The sequence below is a fragment of the Ceratotherium simum genome, chromosome 11 (assembly GCF_057802395.1).
Source record: "Ceratotherium simum simum isolate JZ-2026a chromosome 11, ASM5780239v1, whole genome shotgun sequence".
Lineage (NCBI taxonomy): Eukaryota > Metazoa > Chordata > Mammalia > Perissodactyla > Rhinocerotidae > Ceratotherium > Ceratotherium simum.
The window spans coordinates 12,774,196-12,800,056 of NC_141910.1; the positions used below are offsets into that span (position 1 = coordinate 12,774,196).

The 25,861-nt window shown below is 47.9% G+C and overlaps 1 protein-coding gene across 3 annotated transcripts in view; it reads right to left on the reverse strand.

The window, feature by feature from the left end:
- TET3 (tet methylcytosine dioxygenase 3) overlaps positions 1 to 25,861 on the reverse strand; it is a 102,613-nt gene that overhangs the window by 60,753 nt on the left and 15,999 nt on the right. For 2 of the 3 annotated variants that reach the window (XM_087436558.1, XM_087436557.1), the window contains exon 3: positions 23,992 to 24,048. In XM_087436558.1, coding sequence (XP_087292684.1) covers positions 23,992 to 24,048 — 57 coding nt within the window. Of the gene's footprint in view, positions 1 to 23,991; positions 24,049 to 24,361; positions 24,460 to 25,861 lie in introns of those variants that run through there. The other variant, XM_014791414.2, reaches the window with a different exon arrangement.

Consider the following 25,861-nt stretch of genomic DNA (forward strand, 5'->3'; position numbering starts at 1 on the left):
AAACGTAACTTTTATAAGCACTGGGAAACCACAAAATTCACGTGCCTCGCTTTATCGCAATATTCACTTTATTGCGGTGGTCTGGAACGGAACCCGCACTATCTTTGAGGGATGCTTGTATATAATATTTGATCAGTAGATGCATGATGCTTAAAATGATAAAGAATAAGAACATATAAAAACACAGGGAAAACTTCAAAAAAACAAAAAAACAAGAACACAGAAATGTCTTCAATGAAAGATGAAACTCACGAATATACTCGTACTCATAAATAGATGCTTTTTGAGGGTTTTTAATGACAGGAGAAGTGTTTATACTATTTGAAGTGGGAAAAAACCAGGATTCGAGATATTGCCCAATTTCAGAATTTGCTTCTACTGACAACGCACGCCTGTGCACACACACAAAACACCGAGGGGAAATGTGCAGAAATGTTAACAGGGCTCATCTCTGGGTGGCAGAGAATGAGGATATTTTCTTGTCCACAGTCTTCAGAATTTACTATAGGTATTACACTTTTATTTAGGGGGAAAAAGTTTAAGAATAGAGCACCTACAACACACCTGAAACTTCACACAAACCATGCGTGCCTGACAAGAGCTGGAAGAGCCTCAGGGAGACGAATTCGTGGGTGATTCTTCTTGCTATTTCTGTTGCTACAGAGTTGTCTGTGTTACAACACACACACACACACACACACACACACACACACACACACACACACACCACACATGCAGAAAGTAGGAAGCATTCGACAAGACGGGCAGCACTCCGGGAGGGGAAGGAGGGTCTAGCTGAGGCGAGGTGCTCAGCCTGCGATTTCCCACCCATGAGAAGTTCTCCATAACTTGCTGTGCTCTGACCAGAAGCCCCAAGTAAAGCCCTGCAACTCTGACCCCTGCAGAACCCCCTCCTGCAGCAGCTCGTTCCTCCCCTAAAGCAACCCAGCAACCTGAGGCGGCCAGTGGGGGCGGGGTGAGGAGGGGGGTGGCGGAGGGGAGCAGAGCTGCAGGCTCCCCCGCCAGCCTCTTGATCTGTGGCCAGGGGAGCCCGAGCCAGCACTCCTGATGGAAGCCCCTGCCTCAAGCAGCCAGTGGAGGCCGGCCGGAGGCCAGCCGGGAGGAAATCGAGCCGACCACATCTGAGGCGTGGGGAAAGGAGCAGCAGCTGCCTCGATGCCGCCAGCACACGAGAACCAGGTCAGGACACTGAGGCGACTCCTCAGCCAGAGAGCAAGAGCCCGACTCCACACAGACACACACACACACAGAGACACACACACACAGCGCTCCAGCCGCCGCTGGGGCCATCACCCAAAATACGCAGTGCACGTCTCACAGCCAGAAAAGCCCCCATCAGTTCCCAGTGAGGCCGGGCATTCCCACAGCTCCATCCACCCGCTGCTCAGACCCCGTTCTCACCACCTCCTACCCCAAATGTCTAAAAACCTAAGGAAATGAGAAAGGAAACACTGCCAACACCAAGTACGCTGACAGAGAGCCAATCCTTGATTAATGATCCCATACGCTTTCCCTAAAGGTGCCCCAAACCCCACAAAACCCAATGGCAGCACAGGTGCCTCAAAAGGACGAGGGCTAGAGGATGGCGGTGATGGCAGCTAACAGTTTTTTGAGTGCTGGGTACCAAACTCTGGATTAAGTAAGCATTTTCATGTTTAAATGTAACCTTTTCAAGTCTTCCAACAACCCAAGACCCATTTCAGCGGATGAGCAAATGAGAAACACAAAGGCTAGCTAACGTTCTCCCAGGCTCATAACTGGCAAGCGGCAAAAGCCAAATTCAATGTGGGAGCTGAGAGTGGACGCCCGTGGCCTCCCAGCTCCCAGGGTTCTCACCTTTTGGAGAATGAGCTCCCACATTTGCAGGAGAGTTTTCGTAACTATGGATTTCAGCCTCTCACTTGGACCCCTGTTGAGTGAGTTTGCCCCCATCGACTCTTTTCTCAAAGACTCAAGAAGACTTAAATTTTTTCATTCAAAGAAATGAATCTATAAGCCACCACCCAAAAATCTGGAGGACATGTAATTTTTGGCAGAAGGGCCTCCACCCATCAGTCATAAGACCAACTTCACAGTGGGTGAGGAAGTGGAAAAGGGGAGAATACGCCATTTAGGGAAGCCTGCTGCTGTCCAGAGGCAGGAAATTGGCAAGCGCAAATGAATTCTACTTATGCTAAACCCCTGGAAAATCCCACAGCACATCTCCACGTGAAGTCTCACTATCTGCAGTCACTGCTGGTCTGTTAGCCCAGACAACCGAAAGATGCCAGTATTCCGGGTTCTTATACATGTTCATCTGCAAGTCCGGTCTGCAATGGCAGAGAAAAAGGGCACAGGAACCTCAGCCTCCTCATCCATGATCTGCTTCCTGAGGGTGAGGATGATGAAGGCCGTAGGAGTCCTTGTCCCTTTGGCCTCTCTGTGACAGACCCCCACTCTCCTGCCCACCCCCACACCTCCCCCTTCCCTAGGTTTCTGTGAGGCAGCTGGATCCTGGTCTTCCTCCATTCTCCTTTTCCACTTTCGTCCCCTCCACAGAGTTACTCTCCACCCTTCCATCCTCGCCCTCTCACCTCTCTTGGAAACCTCACCTCCACCCAATCTCCACCACTCAGCCTGCACCAATAACCCAAAAGCTCCCTTCCTCCTGGCCTGCTCTCCAGCTACCAGACACAATTCCACTTGGATGCAACGTAAGCTCAACACAGTTAAAGCCTAACTCAGCACCTGTCCCCTTTTTCCAGCAACTCCTCCTCTGGACATTCCTTTTTTAAATTCACGTGAAGACTCATTCTCCTGGGCATCCTGGCTCAAACCTTCCATCACCTTTGATGTCCTCCTCTTCATGCTTCCCTATGCAAGCAGACCCTGGTCCTGTCAACTGCTCCTCGTGAGAGTATTTCAGACCTACCTTCTTTCCGTTTTCTCCTCACTTATCTCTCATGGGGACAATAGCAGTAGGAGGCTCCTTGAATGGCAAACCCACCTCTGCTTTAACCCCAGCCCACCACCATTAGAGTCGTACTCAATCCACTGAGCCTCGAACCCATGTCCCCCAGCTCCCAGGCCATGGTGCCTTCTAATTCACTACTTCAATCTTCTCTTTTGGTTCAAATGGTAAAAATAAACAAATAAGTAGGTACGCAAATAAACAGATAAATAAATGTATCAAGGGCAATAAAGACCCTTGCATCTCATAGTGCTGCTCCGAGGAACTTAGGTTTATAAACTTGCACTTTAAAAAATCTTTTCTACATTAGTGAAGATTGAAAACTCAGGATAAGGAGAACAGTTTGGTAAATTATGATACAACTCAGTGAAATACTATACAGTCATCAAAACCTATAAATTATGAACACCAAGGGAAAATGTTGGATAAAATGGGCAGTAAAAATAGCAGAATACCATACTATATGAAGGTTATGACTACAACTACGTAAAACCGTGAATGCAAATGACAAAGAGGGAAGGTAGTTTTTAAAAAAGTGAAAATAGCTACAGTAGCCCCATAGAATTAGGAAATTTCACCTACTGATACTATCAGCACATTATAACATCAGACGTTTCATCTGTGCATATATATATAATTATGTATTCATTCATTTATCCCTCCAACAAATATGTACTGAGCATTGACTATCTGAGTGTCACTTTTAGGCATCGGGGATACAGGTAAGCAAGTAGTCCCTTACTCGTGGACAGAGATTTTTTAGATGTTTGGATTTGTCTTGAGTCCCATTCAAAGGTGAGTTCCTTTAGGGCAGACACTGGAGCGCTCTCTCTGACAAGTGTGTACTCAGCCACAGCTCTGAGTATGTGATGAAAACTGATATTAACTGTGAGTTCATCTCCGAGTGAAGCTGCCCTTTGTGTAGTTACTGACAGAATATCAAAGGTGATAGTAAGACTCATTATAGAGCCATAAGAACATAAGTTGGTTCAAAAGGTCCTTATTATTTAAAAAAAAAGTTGGGGACGTGAGTTCACAAGAGATTCAACAAAATAAAAACAAATAAGACAAGGAATATGCATTGAGCAATTAGCAAGCCCTTTAAGTTAAATGCAAATCATTTTGTTGAAAAAATGAATCATGTTTTTAATACCCACAATATAAGAGGGTGCTGCTACCGCAAGATCACCTTACAGTCAATTATCTGTTAGGTGTCCCCCCTTGTAATACAAATGAACACTCCAGAACCTCTGCAGGAGGACCTGGGGCAGGTGAATAGGTGACCAGCTTGCTCTGGTTCAGCGTCAGGACATATCCCAGCCTCCCACTTCTGGCTGAAGACAAACAAGGCCCAGCCACTAACCCCAAAATTGCTAAGGGGGGTTAATACCACACCCCCAACTCGAGGGTGTCACTTCTCAAAGCAGCAGCCATGCCCAAGGCCTTGATCCTTGCTCCTCAGCCCTGTTCTCAAGGGAGAGGCAGTTGCCAGACCAGTTTTAAAGTCCATCTCTTTTCCCCAGCTCCGGCCTTGATCCCTGGCCAACACCTAACCAGCCAGGGAAGGGGTGGGAGCAGGTGCTGTGGCCTGGCATTGCAGACAGAGGAGGCAAGGGAAGGGCAGAAGGCGGTTTCCTGCGGACCTGGGCCCTGCCTCACCTCTCTGCCAGAGGAGCTGGCTGATGATAAAGACCAGGTGCTACATGTTCACCTGGGAGCTGGCGGGGGGGAGGGGGGGGGGGGCGGTGGTCAGTGGGGTACTAGGAGAGCACTTTAGCAGAGAGACCAGATTCCTGGTCCCAACTCTTTTAAGACTGTCCTGCTGAAGCCCTGAACAAGTCATTTTACCTATCTGGGCCTCAAATTCCTCATCTGCTTTTAAAATATTCTTTTAAAATGTCAGGAAAAACCAAGGATCTGCTCCAGATTAAAGACGACCACTGAATATGTGTGATCTGGGGATTTTTCTCCTACGAAAGAGTTTGTGACAACTGGCAAAATTTGAATAAGGTCTGCAGATCAGTGTTACTTGTGTTCATAAGGTCTGTCAATTACATCTGTTGTATCCATGTTAATTTTCTGATTTTGCTCATTGCACTGCAGTTATTTATGTGATTTTAGAAAATCCACATTGAAGTATTTAGAAGTAAAGGACGTCATGTCTTCTGTTTACTTTCAAATGGTTCATAAAAATTAAGAGAGAGAGATAGAAAAGAATAAAGCAAATATAGTAAAATGTTAACCTTTGGGAATCTGAGTGAAGAGAACTCTTGGTACTATTCTTGCGACTTTTCTGCAACTCTGAAATTGTGCCAAAATAAAAATAGTTTTTAAAAGAGTTATGTTACTAGATGATCTCTAAGCCTCTTCCAGTTTCTGTGAAAAGGTAACATTATCCTCATTTTACAGATGAGGGACAGGAAACATGATGAGGATGGCTCCTCAGCAGCAGTAGGAGGGTTCTAGAACTCAAAGTCTCTGAGCCAAGTCCTCCCCCTCCACCAGACCCCAGCTCTTCCAACCACGAGGGACGGTGAGCCCCAGACATCACCCCCGGCACGGACAAGAACCGCAGAGCAGAAGGCAAGTAAGGAACAAGCCATCTGGACAGCGTCCAGGCTAGCTGTCAGGAGAAGCAGAGAACCTCAGAACAGGGACCGCCCGGTCTCCTCCCAAGACCCCTTCCCTCCACATGCACAGGGCACAGACGGCTCCTCTCACGCACACCCCAGAGGGCTAACCCACAGCTTCAGCAACACACGCACACAAGCTCCACCAGAACACGCAGGTCCACGTGGAGCACAGAACGACAGCCTACACTGACAGCAAGCAGAGCCCCAGGAGGGCAGCCTTCGGCTCTCTCTGCCCAAAAGGAACACAACATCTGGAAATCCTAAGTAAGTCTCCTAAATAACTCTGGGGTCAAGGTGAAAAAAAATTAAAATCACCACTACATTTATTTCCAATCTGTTTATGCTAGTTGTACTTGTTATGGCATGTCCATATGTACTTTAAATATCATTACTATGTAAACTAATATGAGTATAAAAATAGAGTTGTTTCTGTAGGAAAAAAGTCACAATTACAGATTTGAAGATTAATTAATATCAATGAAAACAATATTAACAGAAAAACTCAAGCTTCTATAAATAATTTTGTTAAATAAGAAGGAAAATAAATTAAAGTTTCAATCCAAGAAGCTTAAAATAAAAACTAAGAAAGGTAGGAAAAAGGAATCAGAGAGAAAGACAGAAATAGTCGATTAGAAAATAAAATGCAGTGGTATTTACAAATGAAGCTAAGAAACGGCTCTCGAAAGACCAATAAAATAAGCAAACTTCTGGTAAGGCTGGTCATTTTAAAAAGAAAAACATAGGGCCGGCCCCGTGGCTTAGCGGTTAAGTGTGCGCGCTCCGCTGCTGGCGGCCCGGGTTCGGATCCTGGGCGCACACGGACACACCACTTCTCCGGCCATGCTGAGGCCGTGTTCCACATACATCAACTAGAAGGATGTGCAGCTATGACATACAACTATCTACTGGGGCTTTGGGGGGAAAAATAAATAAATAAATAAAATCTTTAAAAAGAAAAACATAAACAATATCATAAATGTGAAAAAGAATATAACCATCATTAGTAAATAAGACATGTAGTGCTCTACTCAAAACTTTGAAAATACAGATGAAAGGACAATTTTTTAGGAAAATTTATCCAAGAAGAGGTGGAAATATTGAAAATATCAAACACCAAACAAGTAGACATTTGTCAAAGAGCTACTCCCCAAAAAAGGGCACCAGGCCCAGTAGTTGTTTATTACATTATTTTTCTAGCTCATAAAAAATGTTGATCTCTTTTATTCATTCTTTCATTTCATTCTCCCAGATCCCCAGGAGGTAAGCACCATCTCTCCATTTCACAGACAAGGAATCCAAGTGCTCAGAGGGCCAAGGCACAGTCTCTAAGTCACCCAGCCACACATGGCCAATCTGGGACTCAGTCCCACAGCCTGACATCTCCAGGATAAGGCCCAGAAAACTCTGTGTCCCAAAATGCTCAAGTACCTCTGTGATCAGCCAGGTTTGGAAACTTCTGGCCCCTTGCTACTTAAAGTATGGTCCAACCAACAGCAGCATCAGCATCACCAGACAGCCTGTAAAAACGCAGAATCTCAGGCACCACCCCAAACCTGCTGTATCAGAAAATGCATTGTCAAGAGATTCCCAGGTGATGGGGATGAACACTAAAATGTGAGAAGCACTAGTCTGGCCTATATCTGTCCAACCAATATTTCAATTTCTCTTAAAATCTGCGAAAGCAATACTTGTACTGTTTGGCACAACCAAAAAAAAAAAAAATCAACTAATAAACTACTAGAATTAGATTTGATCATACAAACGTAAAAAAAAAAAAAGGTTGGCAAAATAGAACAAAAACAAACATTAAAAAAATAAAACATATTTGTAATATTTGCCCAAGTCTGATAAAGTGTTAATACCTCTGATATATGAAGCTCTCTTAAGAATTCAGAAGAAAAATCACACAAAAGAAAAATAGGCAAAGCAAATCAAAATATATTCACAAAGAAGTGCAAATCACAACTAAACAGAGCAACAAAAGGTTTGCAAATCAAACTATTTTATGCCAATTTTTTCACCAATTAAAAATAGTTTATAATATGTATTATTTTGATAATCAGGGGATAAAAATCAATAAACATTTAAAGTTTTAAAAACATGATTGTTATAGGAAGACAAAAATATTAACAGAAGTTCTCTCTGAGTGGTAAAATTATGAATGTTTTATCTTCTCTATTTGGTTACCTGAACTTCCTGATTTTTCTACAATGAATTTGCATTCTTTGTAATAGACAACAAAAAAGTTTTAACTATTTCCTCGAGTTTGATCTTTTCTGAAATTTAGTAGCTTTTCCACTTAGTCTCTCTCGGGTTTTTACAAGTGTTTGCATAATTCTTGGCCTTTTCACAAACCATCACCGAGCTTAAAGGCATGTCTTCTCAGTCCCTATCAAGTATTCAGGGCCCCAAATAAACAGAGCCCCTTCTACATTAGCCCACAGACCGGCAGTTCTCAAACTCCAGTGGGCAGAGGAATCACCTGTAGGAAGCTGGCACAGATGCAGATCCCCAGGTCCCACGCCCAGAGATAACCCTGTGTGTCTATACAGGGGATGTGGACACAGGCAGTCAGTCCCGGGACAACCCTTTGAGAACCTCCTCCAATAATCCTATGGGGCTGAGGGTGAGCGCAGAAAAGGGGAAAGTCCCAACTGGTTCCGAAACTGGGTGAACTGAGGGTCCTACAGGTTGGCAGGCGACAGCAGTCTCTTTCCACCCCCAAGTGCACACGCAGGCTCTCCAGTCAGTGGTCAGCGCCTCTGTTCTTTGAAAGAGGGCAACAAGTGGGCGGGGGAGCAGGGGTAGGAAAAGGCTTTCTCCAACAGGTGAGCTGAAGCCCCGAGCAGCCCGGCGTTGCAGCTTCACTGCCAGAATGCTCTCTGCTCCGAGAGAAGGCATTTGGAACAACTCCACGGGTTCACAGAGGTCCATCTGTCAGAGTTTCTGCTGGGCACCCTGAGAAGGCGGCTCCTCCAGAGCTGGCAAAGATACAGCCGTGGCCGCCACAAGGGGCCCGAGGACTTGGCAGTGCACACGTGGAGGTCCATGGCGACCTCCCCTAGCCCTGGAGCTGCTCTTCTGCCCCAGGTGGGTGCTGGGAGAGGGAGCAAGATATGGATGGCGTGGGGCCCAGAGCAGTACTTCCACCTCCCTCCTCGAACTCTGGGGTGTACCCTTGGTTCCACTGTCCCCCTGGGGATTTAAATAAACTAGCAGAGGAGCCAGAGAAAGCGTTTCTCCCTCCTCTGCTGCCCTAAGCATCGAGGGGACAGCAAGCACAGACTACCGGCTAAATGAGAACAGTTCACTGCTACAGTCAAACACAACCCGGTGACATACTGAACCAGATGTATGACATTACAGACTGATCGGGAAGCGGCTCACAGCCCAGCTGTCTCTTTTACCCGCACAAGCCAAGTTGATTCCCTCCCCCAACCTTCCTTTCATGCAAGGCAAGAGGCAGAAATCCTGACCTCTGCTTAACAGCAGCAGGGATTCTTATGTCTCTAGGTCTGTAGCCCCCGCGCCCCAGGGATGAGGGGGTCCCTTGTTCATGGGTCCCAGTGGACCCAGCCTTCCTAGGCAGGTAGACATCTCCACCCTAGCTCTTGCAGCAGCAGAGATCGGGGACGTGCCATTATGGGGCGACAGCAGTGGGGCATGGCAGAGCGGCTCGCACTAGACAGCTCCATCAACTAACAGTGGCTCTCATCCCCCAATTACAAGTAAGAGCTTTAAAGGCAAACACAATGAGGAGGAGTAGCACCTTGATAGGAATAAACTTCACCTAGAAATCACTTTGGGGGGTGTGGGGGAGTGTCAGAGAAGAACAGGACGGGGAGAAGAAAGATGCTACCTTTGAGAAAGGAGAGCAAGTTCACAGATGTGGAGCCCATTTCACCAGTGGCCTTTACAAGCTCTGCTTCTGGCCCTGAGGAATCCTCATCCCCAAAGAGCAACTGCAGATCAGTCTCTGTTCTATGCTGCCTTCAGGTGTCTGGAAACTAAGAAGGCAGTTCTCCCTACTAGTTAGTACTAATGAGGGTTAATGACAGGTGGGCTGTCAGTCCCAGGGTAATTAGGAGGGCTGGGTTCAGAGCGCTCCTCCTTGATGTCTGCCTGTGGGAAAATGGCCCAGGACCTTCATCTTACTGTAGGGACAGGACAGGTGCCCCATCCCTGTTATCCGGCTCACAGCCTCCAGGCTTGGAGCCAGGGCTGCTTTAGATTCTGCTCCTCACTCTGGCCTAGGTTGTCACACTTTGAGGAGGTGAAGCTCACTCTCTCTCTCATCAATTTGATTCCATAGCATTTATTAAAAGGATTTACTGCGTGCCAGGCTTTGTGCCAGGTTCTGGGGAACGAAACTGAGTAAGATGAGCACCTCACCACTAGGGACTCATCTGGGCACTAAAGTATTGCTACAGAGGCACAGATGACACACAGGAGGACTGAGGGAACAAGGGGTGTCGGGCCCAGGGAGCCAGTGTGTCAGGGACAGCATTACAGAGCAGCTGACAAAAAACCAGAGCATTTCCAATACACCTGTGGTAACACGTTAGAAAGGGTGACAGAGATGATCCTGCTCACTGCAGCAACAACAAAACCTACACATCCCAGGAATAAACAATGAGAAATGTGTAAGACGTATATGAAGAAAACTTTAAGACTTTGATGGACATACACAAAGACTAAAATAAACAGAAAGATACACTTCCCATTCCCTAGATAAGACTCATTATAAAGCTGTCCATTCTCCCCAAAATAATCTATAAGCTCCAAGTGATTCCAACTGAAAAATCCCAACATTTTTCACAGAACTTGACAAGTTGTTTATAAGCTTATTTGGAAAAGGGAATGCATAAGAAAAGCCAAAAAACTGTTGTGGAAAAAATGAGTTTTGTTTTTGTTTTTTTTTTTTTAAACCAAACTGTTATATAAAAACTGCAGTAATTAGAACAATGAAATACTGACATAAAATCAGACAAATAATTCAATGGAACTGAAGAGAGGCCCTTGAACACCCATGAATATGTGTGTATTTATAAAATGCTTAAGGTGGCATTACAAACCATTTGGAAAACTATAAATATTCAATAAATAGACTGGAGATAACAGGCTTTCTATTTGGGAAAAATTCAATCCCTATCTTATATCATATACAAAAATAAATCTCAGGGCCGGCCCCGTGGCTTAGTGGTTAAGTGCGTGCTCGCTGATGCTGGCGGCCCGGGTTCAGATCCCGGGTGCGCACCGACGCACGGCTTCTCCGGCCATGCTGAGGCCGCGTCCCACATGCAGCAACTAGAAGGCTGTGCAACTACGACATACAACTATCTACTGGGGCTTTGGGGGGAAAATAAATAAATAAATCTTTAAAAATTTAAAAAAATAAATAAATAAAAAAAATAAATCTCAGCTTAGAGATCTAAATATCTAAAATAAAACTATAAAGTAAAAACTCAGAAGCCAAAATAGTTATGAATTCCAATTGTATAAAAATCAGATTTCCAGGCCAGCCCCAGTGGCCTAGTGGTTAAGTTTGGTGCACTCCACTTCAGTGGCCTGGGTTTGGTTCCCGGGCGTGGACCTACACCACCCTTCAGTGGCCATGCTGTGGCAACGGCTCACATACAAAAAGAGGAAGATTGGCAACAGATGTTAGCTCAGGGCAAATCTTCCTCAGCAAAAAAAAAAAAAAAAAAAAAAGTCAAATTTCCATGACAGACACAATGAAAGAAAAATGAGAGGCCCCCAATTTTTTTTTCAAAATATAACAGCAGTTAATATTGATAATATATTAAGAACTTTTAAAGATCAATAAAAAGACAATCTAATTAAAAGTGGGTAATGGAGGGGCCAGCCCAGTGGTATAGTGGTTAAGTTCGTGCTTTCCGCTTTGGCAGCCTGGGGTTTGCAGGTTCAGATCCCAGGCACAGACCTACACCACTCATCAAGCCATACTGCGATGACAACCTACATACAAAATACAGGAAGATGGGTACAGATATTAGCTCAGGGCCACTCTTCTTCAAGCAAAAAGAGGAAGATTGCAACAGGTGTTAGCTCAGGGCCAATCTTCCTCACCAAAAAAAAAAAAAGTGGGTAATGGATATATAATAGGTAATACACAGAATAAATGCAAAATGCCTAACATTTAAAAACATTCTCATGTTGACTAATAAAAGAAATTAAAATCAAATGGAATATCTTTTTTCACCTATGGAATTGGCAAAAATTAAAGACTGATAATTCCTTATTCAGTGTTGGTGGGACAGTAAATTTGATAGATATTATCAAATTATCTTTTGGTAGGATAATTTGGTAATATCAACTAAAATTCCATTTGTATGATTTTGTCCTACACAAATATTTGAACAAATAACCAAAAAAAGGTACAAATATGTTAATTACATCATTTATAATTGCAAAAAACTAGAACTGTAAACCTCCATCAACAGGAAACAAATTACAATAAACCCACAAAATGAAAGACTCCATAGCCATTTTTTGTGTGTGTGTGAGGAAGATCAGCCCTGAGCTAACATCCGTGCTAATCCTTCTCTTTTTGCTGAGGAAGACCGGCTCTGAGCTAACATCTATTGCCAATCCTCCTCCCTTTTTTTTTCCCCAAAGCCCCAGTAGATAGTTGTATGTCATAGTTGCACATCCTTCTACTTGCTGTATGTGGGACGCGGCCTCAGCATGGCCGGAGAAGCAGTGCGTCGGTGCGCGCCCGGGATCCGAACCCTGGGCCGCCAGCAGCGGAGCATGCGCACTTAACTGCTAAGCCACGGGGCCGGCCCTCCATAGCCATTTAAAAGGCTAAGATAAACGTACTGACGTGGAAAGACATCCTCAACATATTAATGAGCAAATAAAAGAACACCCAGAAAAAGGTATGGTATGAACACATTACTGCAGGAAAGGTAGTAAGCTCACGTGCTCATTTGAAAGTCTGGAAAGAGGCGCCGGCCCCATGTGTAGTGGTTAAGTTTGGCGCATTTGGCTGTGGCGGCCCAGGTTCACGGGTTCGGACCCCAGGCATGGACCTACACCACTTGTCACTCATGCTGTGGCGGCGACCCCCCTATAAAGTAGAGGAAGATTGGCACAGATATTAGCTCAGGGCTAATCTTCCTCAAGCAAAAAACGAGGAAGATTGGCAACAGATGTTAGCTCAGGGCCAATCTTCCTCAGCCAAAAAAATAAAAAAATAAAGCCTGGAAAGATATTTATCAAGTGTTAACAGAGATTACACCAGGATGGAGAAGAAACAGGGATTTTCAGTTTCCAATTTATATACTTCTATATTATTTGATTTCTTTAAATGGGTATGTATTACTATTATTTTTTGTTTTTTCATTTTTTTGTGTGAGGAAGATTAGCTCTGAGCTAACATCTGTTGCCAGTCCTCTTTTTTTTTTTTTTTTTTTGCTGAGGAAGACTGGCCCTGTGACACCACCACAGCATGGCTTGACAAGCAGTGCATCAGTATGTGCCTGGGATCCAAACCTGTGAACCCCGAGCCATTGCAGCAAAGTGCCTGCACTTAACTGCTGTGCCATGGGGCCATCCCACTACTATTATTTAAAGTTTAAAAATTTCTTGTCCATTTTGGAAAAAAAAAAGAAAAAAAAAAAAATATTGCTATTGGTTTCCAGGTTGAACTCAAAGTCCATCCCTTCTCTGTCCTCCTGCCCATACCCTCCCCCTGGCCTTTAGTGCTCTCTAAGGAGTCAAAATAAAAGGTAAGAAAATCTAGCCCCCAAGGTGTTGCACCTTCTCCCTTGAGTGTCACCCCTAGGCCAAGTCATTTCTCTGCTGGCTTGAACAAGTTTAGGCTGGGTACAGAGGGCTCCCCCCACCACCCCAGACCAGGCTAGACCCTGAGAGGGGAGACTGTGCCTTCCCAACTGGGATCATTGTTGCCCTGCACCCTGAGCTCTAGGGGAGAATAAGGAAATGGATTTTCAGTGGAGCGCTGGAGACTGTCCCCAAGAGATGCCCACCCTGCTTTTCCTGGCATTATGGATCCCTCACTCTTTGTCTACTGTCCTCTCCATCCTAGGACACTCTTCACAGCCTCTGGACACCAACTGGGCCATATCTTCTAGAAGTACATGAAAGAAGCAGGGAGCAAGACTTGAACCTGCAGTCTAGGCCAGCTCAACTAGGCCACGAGCTCTGGGTCAAATACTATTTTTCGCCCTCTCTCTCTCTCTTTCTCTGTCCTTAGCTTCTAGCTTCATTTCTGGTGCTAAGGCATGAGGTTTTTCTCAATACTACTAAAATTTCCATTTGGGCTTAGGATATGCTCTGGTCCGAGGCAATAAATTCAAACTGATTTTGCCTAGGTTAAAAAAAAAAGTTTTCCACAGGTCCTGGCTGCTATGTTGCTAAGCTATTACCAGGTCCCTATCTAGGGTTTGGAGACAAAGCTCCCAAGAGTAATCAAGCGCTACATTGTCTGGCCCTGCCATTGTCCCACGTACTCGGATTCTCCACAGGGCCCTTGTCGGGAGGAAGGACAGTCGGGCTAAATCAGGACTTGCTATTCACACGCTGGGTACGCCGTTGGCATATCCCAAAGGACTCTAGAAGACATAAAACATCAAAACCCAGAGAATGAGGCCACAGTAGAACTTAGAGGAAAAAGTCATATTTTTAAATGTGTTTGTGATCAAAGAAGAAAAAAGTAGAAAAAGACAGAAAAAATAGAGTGTTCGAAGGATCCAACTGAGAAGCTAAAAAAGTGCACACCAAATAAACCTAAAGAAAATAAGAAAATTAATAAAGACTAAGCAGAAATTAATTCTTTAGAAAACAGAAAGCACAACTGACAAATCTACGCGCTTTTAAATTACATCAAACTCTGGCAAAGCCAAGGAAGGAAGAGAAAAAATTAAAACACGACATTAGAAATTAAGCAAGTGAAAAAAAATCACAAATACTGAGGGAACTGAAAAGCAATAACTGTATACACATTATGCTAATAAATCTGAAAATAGATCACTTTCATGGAAAACACAAAGTAAATGTTTTATATCAATGGCTACAGGGAAAAAATAAACCAGAAAGCTGGAAAGACCCATCCCTCAAAAAGGGTACCAGGCTCAGATGCTTTCAACAGCAGATTTCTTTTTCAAATCCTTAAGGAATGAAATTGTTATTTAAACTGTATTATTTAAATAGTTCCAGAGCATAAAGAAAGAATAAAAGTTTCACGATCCATTATATGAAGTTACTATTACTCTACTACCAACATGATAACGAAAACACAAAAGGGAAATTATAGGTCAATCTCATTCACAAATACAGATGCAAAACTCCCATGTTAACAAATCAAATCAAACAGCAGGTTAAAAAAAAAAAACACCCTATTACCAAGTATGGTATATTCAAGGAATGCAAAAATAGTTCAATATTAAGAAATGTATTAACACAATTCATCTTATTAACAGGCAAAGGAGAAATATCATTTCATCTTCAAACCATGCGAAATAGATGTGACAAAATGAAACAACCACTACTAATAGGAAAAAAAACTTCTTAATAAAATGGAATGGGAGTGATGTCCTTAACATGATACAGAAGACCTCAATCAGCAAAACCATGCCTATCGGTAAAACACTAGAGACACTCATATTAAAGTGAAAAGGAAAAAAAATCACTAAGGAGAACAACGTCCTCTGCTCAATAAATATTTGCCAAATGAATTTAACATGGAAGGACGGTCCTGCCGAGAGAGGCAGTAGTCTATGGACCAGGGGATCAGCTCTGAAGCCAGACAACCTTGGTCCCAAATGAAGCTCCACTCACTTGTGAAGCATCAGCCCTTGGTCACGCTCCTAGCCTGAATCTCAGTTTCCTTATCTGAAAAGTGGGGCTACCACCATCTGCCTCAGAGTTGTCATGAGAACTAAGGAAGAGAACTAGGAAAACTTTGCCCCATGTGCCCCACACACGGTAAGAGCTCCACAAACAACATCACAGCTAGTTATTACGTAGGGTAAAGTGGCTATAATGCAGCATGACTCCATTTTCATAAAAAACACAAAACAAGTGGATAGGAGTCATAGAATCAAGCCTGCAGAGATACTCCAGTTAACAGTGGTTAACTGGGTTGTGAAATTATGGGCAAATTCCTCCCCCTCTGTCTATTTCTACTTTCTAATGTTTCCAAAGAACATGCATTACCTGTATAACGAAAAAAAAGAGAATAAAAAGCTAAGAAACGATACAGAGTTTTTGGATTTAGCCAAGATTGAGGACTGGCAAGCCTAAAGGCCACGGTGGACAAGGAACTAACGGTGACAGAGAAGAGGGGAACACTGGGGATTCCTCTGCCCTGCGCCCCATTGCCATGAGCCTACTCAGTTTCAAGCACCCACGCAGGCGTGTAAAGGCGTTCCTGGTGGAGGACGAGCTGAGGCCCTCCAGGCCCTAGAGCCAGCACATACTGCTGTACCATGCATCACCTGACCTGACTTTGCCCCAACGCCATAGAAATTCTGGACTGGGAATGGGGTGAGAGTACTCATTTCTTGATCCAGATGCTGGTGACACAGGTGTGCCTACTTGGTGAAAAACTCACCAAGCTGTACACAGTATGTGCTTTTTTGTGTGTATGTTATACTTCAATAAAAAGTTTTCAAAAAATTTAAAACTGAGAGGAGAGCACTCAGTTTCTGTCATGTGCAACAGAGTTTCCCTCTTAAGTTCTGGTTTTAATAAATATGAACTCATAGATCAGTTTCATGGACCAAAATATTCAATCCAGTATTTTGTCTGAAATGTCTCATTGTCTTAATTTTTCCAGACTCTGTATTTATTATCACTAAAAGTATCAATGAATAAGAAAAAAATTCTGGGGCGACACAGGGAAAGCCAAAGTGGATGAGGGCAGTGGCTCTCAGCCCTGAGTGCACACTTGAATCACCTGGGGAGCTCTGAAAAATGCTGGGGCCCGGGCTCCACTCCAGACCAATTACATCCGAGTCTCTGGCGCTGGGGCCCAGGCATTGATATTTTCTTATTTAAAAGCTCCCCAGATGATTCTAATATGCAGTGGGACTGAGAACCACTAAACTAGTTGAACCAGAGTGACTGGCCACTGGAAACTCTCTAGGCAAGTTGAAACACGGCCCCTGCCCGTCCTGGTGGAGGCTGTGGGGGTGAGAGTAAGTATTTAGGGCTGAAGTGCCCTGGCATCCACCCAGGTCCTCCTCCACATCCCGCCTCCTCCAGACCTCAGGCAGAGACCCAGTAGGGAGCGATGCCCCTCAAATGGAGGAGGCAGCCTCTGGAAAGCAAGGCGGGTGGACACAGAACCCTGGGCTCTGGCTCCCAGCCGGGTGTTCAGACTGCTCTGGACCACTTGCCAGTATAGCCCCAAGACATACACCACTCCAACCACACAACCCCAGAGCTAAGCCCTAACTACTACCCAGGGTCCAAATGACACCATTGGGAACCCACAGCCGGAAAACAGGAAACCGAGGAGAAATAATAGTGGGAAGAAAGGCCATGGGGCAGAGGTCAGGATATGGCTCAACCATCAGGTAGGACCTGGTTCAGGGACAAGTGGCGGGGCCACTGAGGAAGGGGATGCCACATGGCCCACCTGCCCAGAGCTTTCAACACTAAACTCTGGGGCCCCCACGCCACCCTCATCCTGCATCCACTCTACCTAACTGTGTGACAGGAACCCACAGGTCTGACCCCAGCAGATGGCTGTCTTGCCCAAGCAGCCCTGCAGCATTTTACAAGCTCCTAGATAATTCTGACACATGGAGTCCTTGGCCCATGCCCCACAAAGCAGTGCCCTCAGAGGCCTTCTCTGCTCAGTCTAGAATTTAGGGCTGAGCTCAAAGCATGAGGGGTGAGAGTGGGGATGGGTTGAGGCCATGAAGAGTGTCCTAGGATGGAAAGCACAGCGGGAGAAGAGAAGGAGACCTGTAGTGACAGGGAAAACAGAGTGGGCTTCTGTTGGACACAAGACTCTAGTGCTCCACAGAAAATCCATTTCTGTATCCCCCCCACAGCACAGGTGTAGAGCAACAATGATCCCAATCGAGAAGGCCCAGTCTCCCCTTTCTGGCTCCAGCAGAGCCCAGTGCAGTCAGAGGGTGCCCTCTGTACCCAGCCCGAACTTGGTCAAGCCAGCAGAGAAATGACTTTTGACTCAGGGGGTCACACTCAAGGGAGAAGGTGCAGCAGAGGGCGTCTGTCTGGGGATGCAGACAGGGCTCTCAGCCTGAACCCCTTCTAGGGTCTCTGCCTCTGCCAGGAGCTACTAGCCTCCCAGTCCTTCCACCTTCTGCAGGGCGGCCAGCAAGAATCAGAGAAGGAAACTTCCTAAGGTATAGGAAGGTGAAGTGGTAGGAAACAGCTCCTCTGTCAAGTGTCTGTTTAGCAGGGCTGGGAAGCAAAGCCCGCAGGCTAAGAGCAGACTCCTGGGGAGGAGGGTGTGGGGGGTGAGGTGTGGATGCTGCAGAGGAGGCAAAGCAAGAAAACTCAGTCAACAGGGCAGGCAGCTTAGGAGCTCACTGTCAGGGACAAGTTGCAAACCCTTTCAATGTCTTTGTTTCCTTCGCAAAGCCCATGAGGTTAGGATTACACATGAAAAATGCTTGGAGGCGGGATTGAGAAATCCAATTACTTAAGCACCAACAGCAGAAGAGTTCCAGGCCACTGAGGGAACCAGGATTTGCTCAGACCCTAATCTTACTGTCCTTGGGATGTGTCCCTCTTCAGGAATATTTTTGTGGCAAGACTGTGTTACCTACCGCTTAGCCCCCTCCCATCTCTCCTCTTGAAGAGGCACCCAGGGTAGAAGGAAATTAGTATTTTTATATTTTTGTCTAATCTTGAGCATTTTAAATGAAAAGGCTAAAGATCCTCAGCAGAAAAAAACAAGATTTACAGAGTGTGTGGCAGGGGGATAAAGTAGGAAGGAGATGCCCAAACTCGTGCAATCAATATTGAGATGTCTGTCCTTACAGAAATCAAGGCAGTTTGTGATCAATCCTTAGAGGAAAAGAGCTTTCCCTCTAGTTTCTTAAGAGCCACCAAATGGAAAAAGCTCAAAATTCAGGATGCCCTGCTGGAGGCAACAGAGCTTTAGTTTCTTGCAGGGCCCAAGTCCACTCTGGCATCTACAGGAGGATCTGGCCTCTCCTTTAGCTGTTCTCTTCTTCTAAGTCATGTAGTTTACACGCATACACACACACACACACACACACACACACAGTCCTGCCCCTTCAGGGGGTTCTGAAGGTTCTGACACTCCACCATCAGAATCTGAGACTTGCAGAGATGAAAGGGCAGACAGGAGGCATCCTTATCTACAGAAGCTGAGATGCAAGTCAATTTTTCGAGGTACTCCGAGAGAATCTCTGGGATAGCAAGATCTCTACTCTTCCAAGTGGCGTCTCTGTCCACAAGATGGGGAGTACAGAAGAGAGGGGAGTCATGTCCAGAAAGGGGTGAAGGTGTCAAAAGAGTGGCCCTCTGCTCTCCCAGAGGCAAAGTTCAAAAGGAATGCTGTTTGGGGTATGGCTCATAACTGCCTATCACCAGTCTACCGCAACGTAAACACGGGAACCAAGAGCGAGCCTTTAGAAGCCGTCACAGCGATATGAACCTGCCGTGACACCCAAGATTGCGTTCTGTAGGCTCGCCTCATCCAACGGCTCACAGACCGCTGGTGCTGAACACCCAAGACGAGCCATGCATGGCGTGAGCTGTGAACTAGTTGTACAAAATAGGACCTGTTTCTGTCTGCAAAGTTTTGAAAATTAAGAAAAAAAGAAAACGGGCCCTTCCCCACATTAAGTCTGAGAAAAACTTACTTTGGAAGGGAAGCCCTTCATTTTACAGAGGAAACTGAAGTCCAGGGACATTAAGTGACCACCCCACGGCTAATGACAGAACCCAAGAGTAAGAGCAGAGCCGGGAATAGAGAGGGAAAGAAACTGGCCAACTGCACTTCCAGCCCTCCTCTTCTCAGCGAGCGGTCTCGTGGGCGCCCCCTGAAGCAGTTAAGGGCTGCGGGACCCACACATTCCAAATGAGTAGAAGACAAATTTGAGTTCAAGGTAAACTGCCCAGGCACAGTATTTCCATCCAGCTTTACCTGAATCTCAAACCAAACACATTTAAAGCCAACACCTTCCTTTCAAAACTAAGCTCTCTTCCCCGCTGGTCCATTTCTGACCCCACTACTCTAATCTGTAATTGCCAGATCCCAGAAATGCTAACTTACTGAAAACAAGGCTGGCATGTTGATTCTTCCTTCCAAGTCCCTTGAGGTCCACTCAGCCAGTGCTGAAAGCAAACACCTGGGGGTGAACAGTTTGGTCTGCCATGTGCGAGTTCACAGCCCCAAACACAAAGATCAAAAGCATTCACTGTATAAAAAACGAAAACTGCCAGTGCTGGTTTTCCCACCTAGACTTATGGTTTTAGGTAATTTAGTCAATGTCGCTTACTTCCAGTGGTGTTGTGAAGATGAAATAATAATGATTTCTCTAATTTTTCAGGACCTAGTACTGTACCTGGAACATGGTAAATGCTGAACAACTAAGGGAGGGAGAAAGGGAGACAGAGTGAATGGGGGTGGGGTCCCAGTCCTGGAGAGCATGATCATCTATGGATTTTAATCGTCTGAGCCATTCCTGTCCCCTATTTGCCCAAAGCTTTCCTAAACTAATCCACAAGGAAGCCATCTCATTCTCAGAAGCTGCAGACCTGCTGGTAACAAGGGGAAGCCCGCAGCTGACTGCCAGATGCCAGAGTGTGGGGGGAAACAGGGCCAAAAGCCCAAGAGGTCAGGGTGGCAAAGACAGGACTTAAGAGGACTGGGAGACCCAAAAGCTGAGCCAAACCAAAGCCCCTCCCCACAATCCCTGCCCCCACCCTGCAAAACCATTTGCTACAGCCTCAGGCACATGGGAGGGGACTTAGCAAGACCACGAAGACCATTTCCAGAGAAACATCCATCTACAGCTGGAGGGAGCCCAGTGCCCAGGCCCTTCCTCAGCCAGCCCAGCCAGAGGGCTATAGGAGCCATCAGTGATCCCTACCGGCAGCTCAGGGTTCCTGCATCATCGTGGGCATGAAGGCTCTCCCTTCACCTCATCTGTCTATCTTGCAAAGTCCTCTCCCTCTCCCATGACTTTCAAAAACGGTTGGGGTTACCAAGGAGATGGAGCTGAGCTCTGGGAGTCTAACTCCAGGTCTTATTATACATGGGGGAAGCCCTCCCTCTCTCCATCCTCAAACTCAACTCTGAAATCCTCTTGGTTGGTTTCTTTCCCACTCTAGCCTGTCATGCTCACCTGTTGCCATATCTCCCCAAGTTCACTACTGCTTGTAAGTGTACCTCAGAGAGAAAGAGTTCCTGCTGGACCCTCACGAAGGGCTGAAGAGTGGGAAGAGCAGGCAAGAAAGAACTCGTACGAGTGACCCACGGTGTGTGGAAAGTCGAGGATCACAGGTCCTTGACAAAGGGCCATTCTGCAGTGGTCAAAAGGAGAGACAGAAGGCAGAGATCCTGGGCACAGTCCCAAAATAGTTCCCAGACATCCTCAGCCAGTGAAGGGTTCCCATGGGGCAGAGCGTGGGAGAAGTGTGGGAGCCCGAAAGCAGGGCAGCCTGGTATCTTGGCACTGGGCACTCACTCCTGTCCAGGCTGCCAAAAAGGAGGCGGTGGCAACAGTGTGTGCTATGGCATGTGCCTTGGCATATCATGGGTAGACACATAACACGCTAGACAGTAAAACGAGAACTTGCATTTATCAGGCTCAACTCTGTGCCCGTGCTAGGCACTACGCATACCCCACATCATGGATATTCTTGCAGCCATGGCAGGACTCAGCACACAGTAGATGAGCATATTCTCACTGGTTGTCAGATACCATTCACCCATGGCGCTGACCCATCCTACGCCCGTCCCCTGGGAACACCGAGTGTGAGACCCCCCCTTGTCCTGTGTCCCAAAGTCTTGGCCTGAACTCAGAACGAGCTCACACACCGGACACATCTTCCTACACCACAACCTGATGATGGAAGAAGATCTGGCAAAACTGCTTCATCCAGGGTATATGGGACACCACCCCCAGCTGGCCACCTAAGAAAACCCTGTGGGGGGAAGGTGGCACCAGGAACACGGGGCTCAGATCCAAGCGCTTGGGTGGCAGTGCCCAAGCAAGGCCAAGAGGAAGCTATGATTCTCCAACAAACAACTCAACAACAAAAACCAACACCGACACGACCTCAGAGCTTTAAAAATGCAGCCAGCTCAGGCCCCACTCTGAGAAGGGGGAAGGAGGAAGATGTGTTTGAAGGGTTTCCTCTGGTTTTTAAAGGAGCCCCGCCACATGCCCACCACTCTAAGGGTCAAGGTATTAGTCTGGGAGCATCCAGCAGGACTGCAGGGCCAGCAGAATGCAGGCAGGGAGAAATGAAGAACACACTTGGAAAGAGCTGAAGAGAAGCCATCGCTGGGCGGGAGGGGGTGCTTTTGGGGGTAAACAAACCTGCCAGCAGTCCTTGCTCCCAGCAGAGAGAAGCTCTGGCTGACAGGGCTGGAGACACACAAGAGGGAGGGAGCTGCCCCCTCCCTGAGTCCATCTGTCCTCATCCCCTTGTCCTGCTTTCCCCAGGGTTGGGGGCAGAACAGGTGTACTCCATGATCTCCGTGCCCACAGCCCTCAGCAGCACATACGGTGTGGTGCGTACAGCTCCTCCAGTCAGCAGTGGGAGCCAGGGGAGGAAGCGGAGGTGGAACCTGGGGGTTCAGCTCCGGAGAAGAGCGTGGAGTGAGCTCACAGCTCTCTCCTCCCCACCCACAGCATCACCACTATCAGCCACCCTCTGCTTGCCTCAGGAGCCTCTCACAGTCTCGTCCCAGGTAACTGCCCACTCCTCCCAGCCTGACCAAGGCACGCCCGGCTCTCCAGGGGAGCCAATGCCACCTGGCTCTCCTCCTTCCCCCAGAAGCTGCTCCAGAAGCAAAATTCTTGCCCTCCTGCAAGCACTTCTTGGCCTCAAGTTCTTTGGGAGGAGGCCAGGGAACCACCCTGGCTCCTGATGCACCTCACCCAGGAGCCCTCATCCCACGTGGGGAAGCAGAGTCCCTCCCTGCCAGCGTCCCCACCCAGGCAGTGAGGAGGTGGGGTGCCACTTCCGGCACCTCCACGGAGCTTCCCACAGCTTTCCCAGGAAGCGGGAGGAGGATTTCCAGGGAGGAAAGTCTAAGAGCGTCTGGGAACATGAGCAGCTCGCCCACCTGCTCCCCAAGCAACCAGATTCCCCCGGGTCCCCACAGACTCAGGGGCTGAAGGGGAAGACGGGACTGAGGCAGGGGCAGGAAAGGGCTCTCTCCCTCCTAGGAGAAGTCCCATCCCATCCTCCCCCTGCCCACCTGTCCCCACACTCCTTCCCCAGCCTCTCTGCTCTCAACTTGAGAGGCTGCCACATGGAGCTGCCTCTCGCTCTGTTTTCTCCACCCTGGGCCAGCAGAGGATACTGCTGAGTAATCCCAAACTCACGGCGGGTCCCCAGCCCTGAAAACAGGGGCAAAGCCCAAGGAAACCTACTGATCCTGGTCCCTGTCAACCTGGGAGCAATATCTGTGTTTCCGACTAACGGCTGATACCCCACCGGACTCTGCCCTGCCCCAAATACCCTAGCCCCCGCACTCAGACAACCACATGAAGCAGCTCAGTGCCTCCTTCTCCACTTCCCACGCACCTGGTAACATTCCCTTCCCAGTCCCCCAGACACCAAGCCGAGCGGAGTAACAGCAGCAGCCCGCCCGCCCTGCCGGATTCCCAGTCATGATGTTGCATCAGCCCCCACCCTACCCAAAATATCCTCACCCCCACCACCTCCTCTCCAGCCATCTCCATGGTGACAGCAGCATGACTAATGACACCCTATCAGCTTCAGACTCAGGAGCGCAATTCCCCCTCCCTCTTACACACACCCCCCCCCCTCCGGGATTTCTGCAGATTGGATGCAAACCAACAGTGCCAGGGACATTCTCGGGAGATTTCCAGAGGCAAGGGTGGGGAGTGGGATGCATGTCTCAAAAAAAAAGAAACACAACAGTTCAACAAATGCAATCCCAACTGCACCCAAACCGTCCAGCTGAGAAAGCAAAAAGAATCCAAACAAAACCCACACAGGCCTGAGAATTCATTGGCCGCCTACACCTCCACCGCCCCTCCCCCTCAGCTGCTGCTACACACACAGTGGGAGATTAAGGGATCACCCGAGGAGACCCTTTATTTTTATCCAATCCAGTCAAACACTTCACCCCCGCCACACGCGCGCGCGCGCGCACACACACACACACAAACACACACAAGGTACCTTGACAGCAGCCCCTTGTCCCCACGGCCCGGCTCCTTCACCAGCCTTTATTTCCACCTGCAAAAGAAGCCAGAGAGACTGATGAGCCAGGCTGACAGCAGGAAAGAGGCAAAGTCCTTCTGCTGCACCCCCCAACTCCGCTGCAGGGGAAGAGGGAGAATGGGAGGGAGGGGGCCTGGGAAAGAAAGGAGAGCAGGGACCGTCTTCCTGCTCCAGCTGCCGCCCAGACGCGCGGTGGACGGGCTCATTGGCCTTCCAGTGTGTTTTTGTTTTCATTTCTCCTTTTTCCACCCTCCCGAGATCCAGGAGGACACTGCCCCTCCTCCTGCGTCCGGTCTGGCCTCGTCCCTCCCCGCCCTGCCCGCTCTACCTCGGCCGGCCTCCTCTGGTGCATCGGCCGGCGGGCCTCCCATTATCCCCGCCGGAGCGCACGGAGGGAGGCACTGCAGAGGAGGCGGCGGCCAGCTGCCGGCTTGGCTCCCCTCCCCGCCTCCGGCGAGGCTGGTGTGGAGGGGGCGGCGCGCTCGCCAGCCAATCCCCGTGGCTGGCCTGGCGCGGGCAGGGCCGCCGGGGGCTGGACCTGCCCAGCCGAGAGGCGGGGACGCCGCCAAGGGTGCCGCGGAGCTGCGCTGGCTGCTGCCCAGGCCCGCCGACGCTCCCTGGCAGGCCGGGGAACCCGGGGCACCCCCGCCTCCTCCCGAGTAGGGGACCCCGAAGGTAATACCCAGAGGCATCCTCTGCATCTCCAGGCCAAAGATGACAGACAGCGCCGGGGGGTGAGCAGACACTGGTGGGATTCCCCCTCTGGCCACTCTCTAACCCCAGAACACCAGCAAACTGAGCCGCAGCTAGGACAGTGCCCGGCGCTGTGATAACATGATGAAGAGCAACAGCCCCTGCCATCTTCGAAGAAAAAAAAGAAAGCGTTGGCAGTATGAAGCTTTATCCCATTTTGCAGATTCGAGGAAACAAGGCAAGACAAGTGAAGTAACTTACCCAAGGTGACACAGCTAAAAAACAGCAGAGCTGGGACTCCAAGCCAGGTCTGTCTGGCTCTAAAGACCAGACTCTTAACCATTATGCGGTCCTACTTCTCCCTCCCTCCAGCGCTCTCAGAAAATAGACTTCTTCTTGAAGCCCACACTGCCTGTGGCTCACAGCCTCACCAAGTCAGCCTTGCCCCCCACACACACACAAACACCCACACCTCACCCTAGGATCACTCATCCCTCTGTCTGAACATCCCCACCATGTCCAGACAGCCCACTCTCCCTCCTCCACATTTTCTCCTCTCTTAGAAAGGCCACAGGAGGCAGCTCCCCAGGTCCCAAGGGCCCCCCCAGACCTCAGGGCTTCCTATCCCCAGGGAAACGCTGAGGGGAGGTGGCCCAGACCCCAAGAGCTCTGGCCTCCTGTTCCCAGACTCTGAGCCTTTGAAGGCTGCAACACCCAGGAGAGTGAAGGAAGGGCGGGAGGAGAAAGAACAGAATGTGGAGAGGAAGGCCCTGCAATCCCCTCCTGGATTTAATTCCTGGGCATCCCTGCGCACATCCTGCTCTGCCTCATCCTCTCCCTGTAGCTGAACACCCCAGAGCTTCCACCTCCCAAAAAGCGGACTTCCATAGACTCTGGTGCTCACGTATCTAGTTCCATTCCTGGCTCCACCACTACCTAGAGCTGAAGGACGTTGGTGGTGGTACCTTACCACTCTTAGTCTTACTTTGCTCGTCTATAAAACGGAACTACAAATAGCAGCTACCTCATACACAGTTGTGAGCATTCTGTAAAGAAATGCAGCACGGTGCCTGCCAGGCTGTAGGTGCTGCTGGCTCCCATCACTCAACTTCTGGGAGAGCTCATTGTGTGCTAC